Consider the following 12627-nt stretch of genomic DNA (forward strand, 5'->3'; position numbering starts at 1 on the left):
CATAATACACAGAGCATGTATGTATGTATGACTCTAGAATTGTCCAGGTGTGTAGAGTCCACACCAATGATGCGCATATAAAATCAATACATCAGTACTAGCCATAGTAAATGGCAACTGCCTGTCCCGTATGCAGGGACAGGTGAAAGTGACCTCACTCTGCTGGCTTTTGGCATCATGGCAGAAGGCGGTCTGCACCACCGTGCAATTCCTCATTGGCTAACATGGGGCTCTATGGAGTACAGAAACCAGTGATGATCAACGCCGGAGGTGACCACCATTTACTTTCTACCACTTCACTTGATTCATGACTTTTCACCCAATGACATTTCCACTGCGTGTGCTGCTGTGACCTGTGTCTGGAACCTGCCATGGCCCGTGCAACAGGGGAAAGGACCTCAGCCTTCACTTTGAAGGAGTTGGAGAGGCTTGTGGATGGTGTCCTTCCCCTCTATGGGCAGTTGTATGATCCTCCAAACCAACATGTGAGTACATCATGGGTATGTTGCATGTGACATGGCTACATGTAGCTGTATGTGTGTGCTAGCAGTGTGTTATTTGGGGGGTATGGCTGCAGGCAATGTGAATGCAGAGGTACGGGTCATGTGTGTGCCTGTTCAGGGGCAAATGCAGTATGTAGTCCATTTGTGTGACAGGCTTGATTCTATTGTTCATGGTTTCCTTCTGTCTGTGTTTCCTCTGCTGGTCAGCGCCCAACAGAGGAAGGGGTTTTGTCATGCCATTGCCAAGGACATGCAGACCCTGGGGGTCCATAACCGGCGGAGCACGCACTGCAGGAAACAGTGGGAGGACCTGAGATGCTGGACCTGGAAGACCACAGAGGCCAAGCTGGGGACAGCCTCTCAACAAGGGATGGGTGCCCGTCGGAGCCTGACCCCCACTAACGGCCCGCATACTGGCGGGCCAATCCTGAGTCGGATGGGTGCTTGAGGGCAGCACAGCAGCCACAAGGGGGTGAGTACAGTGTGTATGGAATTACATTTTTGTTGCCTGGCATGGGATCTGGGTGCAAGATTCTAGTCAGTGGATGCCCCAATATGCCGGTTTGGCCATTCCTGCGTGGTCCTGCTTAGCTATGTAGGGTGGTATCCATTTTTGGTATTGCTAGGTAGCTAGCATGCGATGTCAGACAGGGCTTAGTTGGTCCCAGCAGGTGTGCAGACGGAAATGTTTGAGTTCATTCCTGCTGTACTACCTAAGCAATGGTTTGTCACTGTGGTCCATTCAGCGCAATGTAAGTCCCAGGGAGTGATTGTGATATGTATACCGTCTGTGCTGTTGGTGCATGATTGACCCTGTGCTCCCTTTCTTTATCCCCCCCCCTCTCCTCTGTCATCCTGTCCATCAGTGCATTAGCATCATCTGGCGAAGGAGCAAGGGCACTGGCGAGTGAGGGAACTGCAACCCATGGGACCCAGGAGGCAGAATCCACTGAGGCCGAGGGGACCAGTGGGTTGGAGGGCGAGGGAAGCACCATGGGGGAGACTGGAGCTGATACAACTGACTCTGATTCCTCCTCTAATGGAAGCTCCCTGATAGTGGCGGACCCCTCTTGGGTCACCGCAGCTATGTCATCTTCCGCCATCCCCCGTACCAGCACTGCCCTCCTACTAGCCCCCCACCCAGTTGCCCATGCCTGCTCATCCAGGAGGGTGGGCGTCTCCTTCACCCCAGGCACCTCAGGCCCTGCCAGAGTCAGCCCTGCTGCCCTCAGTGAAGAGGCTATTGACCTCCTGAGATCCATCTCCGTAGGGCAGTCAACCATAGTGAATGCCATCCATGGGCTGGCATCCCAGATGCAGCAGTGCAATGCTTTCCTGGAGGGTATTCCCAGTGGCTTGGCGGCCCTACAGAGATCATATCAGGCTCTGGCCTCCTCTCTGACGGCAGCCAATCTCCCCGTTTCTTCCATCCCCCGTCAAACTACCTCTTCCCAGTCGCTGTCTCCTCTCCCTAATCCATCCCACGCACACATTCTGACAAGCATACACCCAAAACAACGGACAGGAGTCGCACAGACAAACACAGGCAGCACACTTCACTCCACAAGCACACACACAGCCAGCACACAGATGCACACACAAAAACAGCCACTGCCTCCACTGTCTCCCCATCCTCCTCCTCCGCCGCAGTCACATCAGCACTCACACCTGCATGCACTGCACCAACAATCCCAGATCCTGCCACCTATATAGCCTTGACCACAGTCACCACAAGTGCATACCCACAGACATGCACCCCACACCACCGGCGCAGTAACCACCACCACCACCACTCTTGTAGCACACCCACCTCACTTGCAGACACTACCACAACATACCTCCACACATCCTGTTTGTCCTCCCACACCCTGTCTGACCCCCCAAAGACACATAAGCGCTCCCACTCAGACCCCCAACAGCCATCCATCTCACACACCCACACTGTCCATGCACCTGCACCCAAGCCCAGCACACCACTCCCTTTATCTCTACTCCCATTCCTCTTCCCAAAACCCACCCCATTGGTCATAAAAAGCTTTTCCTTTCCTGCCTTGACCTCTTCCCTTCCCTGCCCTCCTTCCTGCCTGTAAGAGAAAAGTCCCACCCCCCCCAGCCCAGTACCTCCAGCTCCAAATTGACTCCAGTTCTCCCCCTAAGAGTACTCCTGCCACTAAGGTGAAGAAGGGTGGCCGTCTGGCCCCCTGTCCCAAGACCACTCCTCTGCCCCAAAACAGAAGGGCAAGGACCCACCCCCTCCCAAATCCAAGCCCAAGGATCCCACTCCCAAAAAGAAACCCCCCTATTCGACCCACCCCTCACCCCCTGAGGTGCCTGCCTACCATGTCCATGTTGCCCCTGCCCAGTGGAGTAACTGGGCTGTCAGGAGTCAAGTTGGGCCTTGGACGTTACCCTGTGACCATTGATGACTTTGGACTCGCCGATGGCCCTTTCTTTACATATTTTTATATATATTTTTCACTTTTTGCAATTGAAGTCGCTGTTACCACCTAATTACAGTGGTTGGACAACAGGTATGTGTCCTTAGTTTCTTTGCTCCTGGGTTATGTTGGTGTGGGTTTTCACTGCAGATGGTTCTGGGTGTGTGGCATGTGTATTTGGTGTGTGTTGTGCATGTGTGTGTGTGTCACTCTCCCCTCCCTCCCTTGTGTGCTAGGCAGCTGTACTCACCGTCGTCATCTTCGTTGGCGTTGGTGCTCCTGGGCAGACGCAGACTCCTCTGTGTCCCTGGAGATGTGTGACTCCTTTTATATGATGTGTTTCCGCCAGGCTTTTGGTGGCATAGCTACTTCCCCGGAAATCCCGGCGGTCTGCTATGGCATAATATGTTTGGCGGATCCTTGTCTTCCGTCAGCCTGAAGTAAGCTACCGCTGTGGTTGTACCACACTGGTGGTTGAGGTGGTACATTGACTGTCTATGGGAGGGGTCATGCTCATAATTTGGCAGTCATTACCTCCAGCCTGGCAACGGTACTACCACTATCACTGGCGTGGCGGTCAACTGACCGCCAATGTCATAATGACCACCTATGTGAGGTCTCAGGTTCAATTGGAGTTTGCTCAGGTCTGGGCCCGGTGATGCCATTGACCAAGACTGATTGCATCAATATGCTGATGATGCTTGGTGCCAAGGCCGGTGAAGCTGGTTAAGGGTACTGTCCGGCGTCAAGTCCGGTGAAGCTGGAGATCAGCTGCTGCTCGGCATTGAGTCCTGGAAAGCCTATGATGAAGGTTTTTGACATTGATATCTGCCGTTGGGTCCGGTGAATCTTTAAGTTATGCTGGGAGGATTATACTCTTACCACAGCCAAGGGTCCATGACCTTGGGGACAGAACTTGGGGTCAGAGCTGACTTCCATTGACACCAGCAGAAGGGACTAGGTCAGGTTCAGTTGTGACTGGTCAGCTGGAAAGCAGGAACAGGCCTCTGGAAACTTGAAGAAGTCCTGTAGCTCAAACAGGAGGTCATCCAACTCACCCTTGGAGCCACTTCTGGGGTACTAGGTTCCAGGGAACCAGATCCACTGTTCCTTCAGGTTCTCCAGACCTTCTGATTCTTGTCAGGTCAAGGGTATTCTAAGGAGAGAGCTAGGGATGCATATTATGTCCAGAGCCAGCATGTGGATGGGGAAGCAATTCTTTAACCCCTCTCTAATCCGTTTCTGGGCAGCTCCCACCTACCACTAGGTAAGGAGCCAGCCTGACTAGAAAGACAAAATAGCGACAGGCTTAAGTGTGAATCGTATCTTCCAGGTGCTGGGTAGCTACCCTTTGAAACTCAGGAAGGGACTGGGCATAAGCCACAGACAATCCTTTGAAGGTCGAGAAACTCCCTCTCCACACTGGTGGCCCTTTGTCTACTGTCAGTCATGTGACAGATAGATGCTGGTGGAAAGGCCTTTCGATTTTAGGCAGCAGCAAGACAACTTTGTAGAAATGTATTTTCTAAAATAGTAATGTAAAATCCATCCTCACCATTAAATTGGAATTTAAATTATTATTAAAATGAGTCCTTGAATTATTTTTCTAGCTGTTCCCAAACTGGAATTTCGCATTTATTAGCTGTAATACGATGAACCAGTGCTAGCTTATGGGAGAGCCAACCTTGTGACAGTCAAAACAATGTTGGAGGTTTTCCACTGCCAGGACATGTAAAACAGTAAATAAACATGCTTTACTTTTATATACTAAGCACCCTACCCTATGGGCATCCAAGACCTACCTTAGGGGTGACATAAGTAGTCAGGAAGAAGGTTTAGGACTGTCAAAATACTTATTTTGACACATCAAAATAGTAGTTTAAAACTACACACCCAAGGTGCAGTTGCGGGCCTGGAAACAGATTTTTATAGTGCTACTTTAGTGGTATAACTAGAGCTTCAGCCCAATGGTAGTATATTTACAGCCCTAGGTACATGTAATACCATATACCAGGGACTTAACACTAAATTAGATGTGCAAATCAGGTGTATAGCAATTTCAACATGGTTGAAATGGAGATTGCAAGCACTTTATCACTAGTTAGCAGGAGTAAGGTGCTCAGAGTCCTAAGGCAAAACAAAACATTTTCAGCCAAAAATCTTGGCGGATTCCATGCAAAAGATGCTAATTTACAACAGTGAACTATTGTTGAAGAGTTATGCTGCACTTTACTGACTTTGAACGGTGTAACATTCTGGAAGAGTAAAACCAGCTTGTTGGATGAAAGTCCCAATGAGCTAACTTGCGGTGATCCATTGTGGAGTGGGTGCAACAGCTCTGTTAGAGTGTGCTGCTAATGAAGGCAATGAGGATGAGGTAATATTCAACTGATAAGGAAGTTTGATGCACTGAATTCAAGAGAGGTAAATAATTTTTAAGAGTGATGCTGCAGTACAATATAATTGAAGGTAATAGATGTGATCTATTGTCAAGAACATAATGTGGAAGTTTGCTTTCTCAAATAGACAGAGTTAATCATAGTTCTGAGGGTGATGCAGGTGTGTGGAAGCTGATCCACTAAAGTCAACAAAGGGAAACCACTACCGACAGACCCCTTAGCTCTGGTGCTATGGCCAAAGGGAAAATCATTTTAAAAAAATGTTGCTGCAAATTTGCAACAATGTCTCAAATTCACAGAAAAAAATATATAAAAAAACAAGCCTGGTGTCCTGTGCTTGTTTTTATGAAGCCCCCGAGTGGGCCAGGTCCTGTGGGCATTTTGAAACAAAGGAGGGGGCACACAGGCCCCCCTCCTAGGGCATCTTAATGCCCTGGGGACTGCCACCTCCCTAGGGCTTCATTTATTATGAATGTGGGGGCCGTGCACCCCCCCTGCAGCCCTGAAGGCCACCACCTTCACGGGTCCTTGATGAAATACAATGGGAGGACACGCAGCCCTCCTGCAGCCCTGGGCACCACCATCTCCCCAGGGCTCTAATGAAATACAATGTTGGGGGGGGGGAGGATGCTGCCCTGTGGCCCTGAGGACTGAAGCCTTCCCGGGGTTCTAATGAAATACAGTGCAAGGGGTTGCACAGCCCCACTGCAGCCCCAGGGACAACCACCTTCCTGGGGCTATTTTACATTGGGTGGCCCATGGCCCCCTGGAGGAGCCATAGATTGCCCTGGGGACCACCATCCCTGAGGTCCGGCTCCAGCTATCTCCCCTGGTGCCCACCCCCCTGAAATAACTGTTTGTTCTGACTAGGCAGGACCTTCAACAGCTCCCACCGTGTCAGAGCAAATGCTTCACTTTCTGCAAGTGAGAGCTGTCAAACTGCTCTCAGTTGCAGGAAGTGACGTTTTCATCTATTGTCCCTGCCGAAGGCTGTGTGCGGCGCAAGGTTGAGTACTTATAGGGGGTTGGCCAGCCGTCACCGCACACTGCCAAAGTAACAAAAACATAAAAATTCACTGAAAAAAGCAAAGGTTACAGGGAGGTTATAGTTAGGAAATAGAATTTTTTAAAAACATAGAAATTCACTTAAAAAAGAAAAGTTACAGGGATGCTATAGTTAAGCTCACATTTTAAACATACAAAACTATAGAAATTCACCTGTTATAGTTAGAGTTATCTCAAGGAACTATTACTCGTGCCCTAAGGTAACTATAACTTGCACCCTCACCGAGCACTGCTAATTACCCCACAAATTATGGCACTCATGACATCTTTGATAACGTCATTGATAATATCAATATAAAATTTGCAGTAAAAATTTTGACAAAATATATATATATATATATATATATATATATATATATATATGCATATATATATTTCGTAAAAAATGTTACTGCAAATATTACATTGATATTATCAATGACATTATCAAAGATGTATATATATATGTATAGTGTTAGTTATGGGCTCTGATGATATCATAACCCCCAAGGCCAAAGGCCAATTTGTTTTTATATCACCAGAACATTAAGATGTCAAAATAGGACCCTATTGAATTTTATCTGTTATGTATTTTAGTATAGGTGCAGTTAACTTAATTTGTTATTCAAATAGGGAAATATATATTGAAACTAGTGAACTAGTGAATGAAATGGTGGTGTATATGATTGTTTGCCTGTAGATAACAGTTGAGAAAAATGCCAAAATAATAGAGTTGTGCAGAGCAGATCTGTCTGAGGGAGAACAAAAGGTAAAAGTCCGATGTCTTCCGTTTTAACTCCCATGAGAATGTTTGTGAAAGTAATTGAACTGATGTACGATAAACTTTACATTAAATTAGAAGTTTATGTGTTATCTAACTAAAATAACTGGCAGTAATAATATCAACAAGTCAGACTTTGTGTAAATAAATAGCTATAATTTATTTTAATGGCTTCACATCTCAAAATAAATATTGCTGCATATACCAAGTCACATTCCATTTTTTACTTCTCAATAAAGTATATTTCTTTGTAGATCTTCATGGCCAACCAAATAAAGGCATGGACAGTTATCCTCCTGGTTTATCACATTCTGAGAGCAAAGGAAAGCCTTCTGCGCCTACACCTGTTTGGAATGAAGCAATTTCTACTCCTCCAGCATTCAAATTTCCTCCTGGATTGGGGCAGTTGAGTAAGGTATGTATATCATTTAATAATGTGCTACTTTAATTAAGGTGATGTTTTATTAGACCACTGTTAAGAGGTTTGACATTATATTACTTCCTACCCACTAATGCATCTATGGTGATTAATGTGAAATACAAAGATATGCTTTCATGATAGAAATCCCTTAACTGGTCATATGTTCTGAGAACCTTCATTTACATTTTAGGAATGGTATTACTGCACTGCCTGAACCAACGTATTCGAAAATGGTTGAACAGATATGTGTTATTTTACTGGGCTGTTTTATAATTTTATGGCATGGATCAACTTTAAGTTTCTAGTGAAATGTAAACACATAAAACTGTAGAAACCTGGCAAAGTGTTCAGAGTATATTCCAAATTGCCTAAAGTGTTTACAAATCAATTCTGTTCAGCATGTGAGTAATTAGAGGTGAAACATGTGTACATGAGTCACCTTACCCAAAGAAAATGGGACACAGAACTGCTCCATTAGAGTACATGACATATTAGTCAATCAGGAAAATTGAACAACTATATGGACCCCATATTACAATGGCACATTCTTTTCTGATGCCGATAGAAACTACTGTTTGCATCGGAATCTACATTTGTGTGGTAATTACCACATGCCCTGCAATTTAGACAAGGGAAAATGTCCCTTAAATAGCAGTACATTTTGATTTCAATCTCCAGAGCACCAAAATCCACATATTATTCACCATTTTAAACAGCACACTTGACATAACTTGAAATAGACGTTAATTACCCCGCCTTTAAATTCTGATCCTTGCAGTAAAGGATTATGAAAGGTGCAGAGTTTGGAATAGTGAAAAGTTTGTCACACTATGTAATCACCAGGGCCATTAAAACCCCAAACATCAGATTTCAATTTTGGCAGGTCAAGCCTGACAGAATTTAAGTCTGTAAAAGGGGCTAGTAGTTACTAGAAAATACAGAAGTTGGTGTGATAAGGAACAAAATGCGTATGCTATAGCCCAAAACCTTCTAATATGTAATAATTATTGCACCTGATCAAATCTGGCCAGAGGAGTCAGATTTTATCAGTCCCGTAATTATCACCTCTGTTACCAGGTCACTCATAATGAAGGCCTAACTATACAACTATGCATTACAAAAAGTCTTGTGTGACCTGTATGAGAAAGTAGCCTCTTTCTAGCATGGTTACCCCACTTTTGGCCTGTGTGTGTGAGTGTGTGGGAGTGTGTTTTTACTGTCTCACTGGGATCCTGCTAGCCAGGAGCCCAGTGCTCATAGTTTGTGGCCTAACGTGTGTGTTGTCAGTAGAGCTTAACTGTATCACTGAAGTTCTGCTAACCAGAACGTCAGTGCTTATGCTCTCTCAGCTTCCAAATTAGTCACTATAGTTTAGTGACTTCATATTCCAAATCCAATTGACACACTGGACCCCTCTTATAAGTCCCTAGTATATGGTACCCAGGGCATTGGAGTACCAGGAGATTCTTATGGGCTGCAGCATTTCTTTTTCCACCCATAAGGAGCTTAGACAAACCCTTCTTCTGGACTGCCACTGCAGCCTGTGTGCACACACTATTTCACAGCCATTTTCACTGCACTTAAGTAACTTTTAAGTCACCTATCTGTCTAACCTCCGTTTACTGAAGACTAGTTGCAAAGTTACTAAGTGTGAGGGCACCCTTGGGCGCCACCATGGACCCCGAGTACTGCCAAACCAGCTCTTTGAGGCTTGCACTGCACCTACAGCTGCTGCCACCTCACAGACAGGGTTCTGCCTTCCTGGGGATTGAGCAGCTCAGTCCCAGGAAGGCAGAACAAAGCATTTCCTTTGGGAGGAGGGTGTTACACCATCTCCCTTTGGAATTGGGTGTAAGAGGCTTGGGAGGGGTAGCATTCCAGAGGCTCTGGAAATGCTTGGAAGGGCACAGATGGTGCCCTCCTTGCATAAGCCAGTCTACACCGGTTCAGGGACCCCAAGTCCCTGCTCTGGCGCAAAACTGGACAAAGGCAGGGGGAGTGACTACTTCTCTGTCCACCACCACCCCAGGGGTGGTGCCCAAAGCTCCTCCAGTGTGTCCCTGGCGTTAGCCATCTTGTTTTCTGAGGTGTGGGGACACTCTGGAGATCTCTGAGTGGCCAGTGCTAGCAGGTGACGCCAGAGACCCCTCCTGATAGGTGCATACCTGGGTAGGTAGCCAATCCCCTTCTCAGGGCTATTCAGGGTCTCTCCTGTGGGTTCCTCTTCAGATTCAGCTTGCAAGACTCCCCCAGGAATCCTCTGCTTCAGCTTCTGACCATTGGATCAACTGCAGACTGCTCCAGGAACCGCTGTAACTGCAACAAAGTATCCAGGACAACTCCTGTGACCTGCAACTTCAGCTCCAGCCAGCATTTGCAACAGTTTCCAAGGTATGCACACTCTGAGGACTCCCTGTCTTCACCCTTCACCAGAAGAACTGAAGGAATCTCTTGTACAATGACGGAGTCGCTTCCCTGCTCCTGCTGGCACCTTCCAAGACGATGATTGGTTCTCTGGAACTCCTCTCCTGATGACGAACATGCTCCCTGGAACACAGGTGGTGGAGCCATCTGACCGAGACTGTCCTAAGGTCCAGCTGGCCAAATTTGGAGGAGGTAAGAGCTTGCCTTCCCGGTTTGCAACAGTACCCCTGTGCACTGCCTCATCTCTAACTCCTTGGGCTTCTGTGAACTTCTTCCAAGAATCCTTCGTACACAGTGTAGCCCAGATTCCCAGCACTCCATCCTGCGATGCACAACTCTCTGAGCTGTTCTCCGGCGGCGTGGGATCCTCTTTTGTTGTGCTGTACCAACCGCAATTTGCAACTTCTTTGTCCCCGTGTCCTGGGACTCCCGTGGGTGCTGCTTGGTCACCTGTGGGCTCTCTCCAGTGTTGGGAGCTCCCTCTGCCTCCTCAGTCCGAGTTGAGGCTGAGTTTTTTTTGGGGGGGAGATTTTTTATCCCAGCCAGTGGTAACTAATATAGCAAAACAGTGGATGTGAATACATATCCCAAGATGGCTAAAACACCCAAAAAGAATATAACAGTGAAAGTGCATCAACCGAAACCGTCACCTATATAGTGAACTTCCAAGAAAGGAATAAAGACAATGCCACAAATAAATAAAAGCTCCCCTAGGAAAAACGCCACCAAATAAACATTCATTAAAATAAAAATGATCAATTAGTAACTGTACCAACTGAAAACTCTCCCGTATATAGTAAGTTCTGTATCTCTTATTCCAGATATCTGTAAGCCAAAAACTAAAAAAAATAATAACATATGAATCAAAAATCACGTAGGCCTAAAATCAATGAGGGATATGTCTCTTATGCAAAATATAAAAGCATATCCTGATTATATTGCTCTTCGCGGAAAATCGCAATATTTACAGTATATTCTAAAAATGTAAAAAAACGAAACTCCTGAATCGAGAAAACCGGAATGATTGCCAGACAAGCAACCAGATCTTAACTCCTTGTTGCCACAAAGTACCCGCTGATATTAACATCACGTGCTCCTCTGTAGCCAAAAACTCATTTGTTTTCGGAACGTCTTACCTGAAACGCGACAAATACTCAAACTCCTGTTACACGCATGTTTTAATCGTATTCAGACCCATAGAAAGGATCTGTTCCGAAAGAGCGTTCTTTTTTAATGTACTGCAAACGAGGCTCAAGGATGAACTTAACATAAAAAAAGGACTATTTCTCACGGGAGACTCCTACATCTAGCAACCATGGCGGCCATTTTAACAGGTCTAAAATATAAGGCATACCTAGGAGAACTAGAAGCTAAACAAGCTATATCTCCTAGCTCAGATCTAATAATACATGGAACTCATGAGGTGTTTTCCCACGGAATTTCTTCATTAAGTCCTTTACAAAATGTGTCCAAGTAAAAGATCCAAAATACCTCCAGTTTTTTTCCTTTCCTTGTCTACATCGCAGCCACTTCTAGGGAGATTCTTCTCCAAGATTGCCCATCTAATATCATTCTCCTTATGCTTGTGCTCAGACCAGTGTGTCACTAGTGGTGCATTCTGTTTCTGGGTCTTCAAGGATGACCTACGCTCGTAATACCTCGTCCTAAACTCCCTCGCTGTTTCCCCGACATACCCCAAATTGCATGGGCAAAAAATCAGATAAATGACATTTTTAGATCTGCAATTCGACATAGTTCTCAAATCAATTGTCTTGTTGTTACACGTGATGTTGGAAACTATAGCACCACTACAGGCTGCACAGTTACCACACCTATGTTTCCCGGTAATCGGATCTAGTCCTAAAATTGTCTTTGGCAGAGGGTCCTTGCTAATAGTTGTCTAGATTAAACCAACAAATTCCTCAAATTATTGTTCTTTTTGAAGGCAAAAAGTGGTTTCTCCAAATGCTCAGTCTCCAATCTTACATTAAGGATTTGCCATTATGAATTTATAATTCTTCTAATTTTGTCATTTATATTTGAATGACAAATGGTACATACCAACCTTTCGTTCGATTTTCTATCATTCTTTGGAAACATAGATTGACGGTCATAGTACTTAGCTCTTTTCAGAGAGTCCTTCACCAATTTAGGGGGATAACCTCAATACTTCAGAATGTCTCAAAAATTCTTTCATAGCCGTACAATTCCTTCTATTTCACAAGAACTGACTTAAAGGAATGCCTTGTCTCTGACATCTAGGATGGTAACTGTCATAATGTCATAATGTAAGAGAGTGTTCCTTGCTGTAGGTTTCACATACAGTGATACAGCAAGTTTATTGTCCCTATGTATAATGCAGACATCTAGGAACTCCACCTTCTGGCGATCATTTTTCATAGTGAATTTCAAATTCATATCATATAGATTTAACCACATGAAAAATTCATCCAGCTGTTCTTTTTCTCCCCACCAAAGAAAATGTTGTCTATGTATCTAGACCACCAAAGAAGGTTTTCAGAAAAAGGGGCAATCTCGTTATAAATGAACTTTTGTTCAAAAAGGCCAACACAAAGGTTAGCTACACTAGGAGCACAAACTGCTCCCACGTTTACTC

The 12627-nt window shown here is 45.4% G+C and overlaps 1 protein-coding gene across 1 annotated transcript in view; it reads left to right on the forward strand.

Annotated features, from left to right (window-relative positions):
* LOC138266595 (phospholipid scramblase family member 5-like) overlaps window positions 1-12627 on the forward strand; it is a 243744-nt gene that overhangs the window by 54248 nt on the left and 176869 nt on the right. Inside the window, exon 2 of the mRNA XM_069215431.1 lies at window positions 7420-7580. Within this exon, the coding sequence (XP_069071532.1) occupies window positions 7420-7580 (161 nt within the window). The remainder of the gene's footprint in view (window positions 1-7419; window positions 7581-12627) is intronic.

This window comes from Pleurodeles waltl, chromosome 11 (genome assembly GCF_031143425.1).
Source record: "Pleurodeles waltl isolate 20211129_DDA chromosome 11, aPleWal1.hap1.20221129, whole genome shotgun sequence".
Classification (NCBI taxonomy): domain Eukaryota; kingdom Metazoa; phylum Chordata; class Amphibia; order Caudata; family Salamandridae; genus Pleurodeles; species Pleurodeles waltl.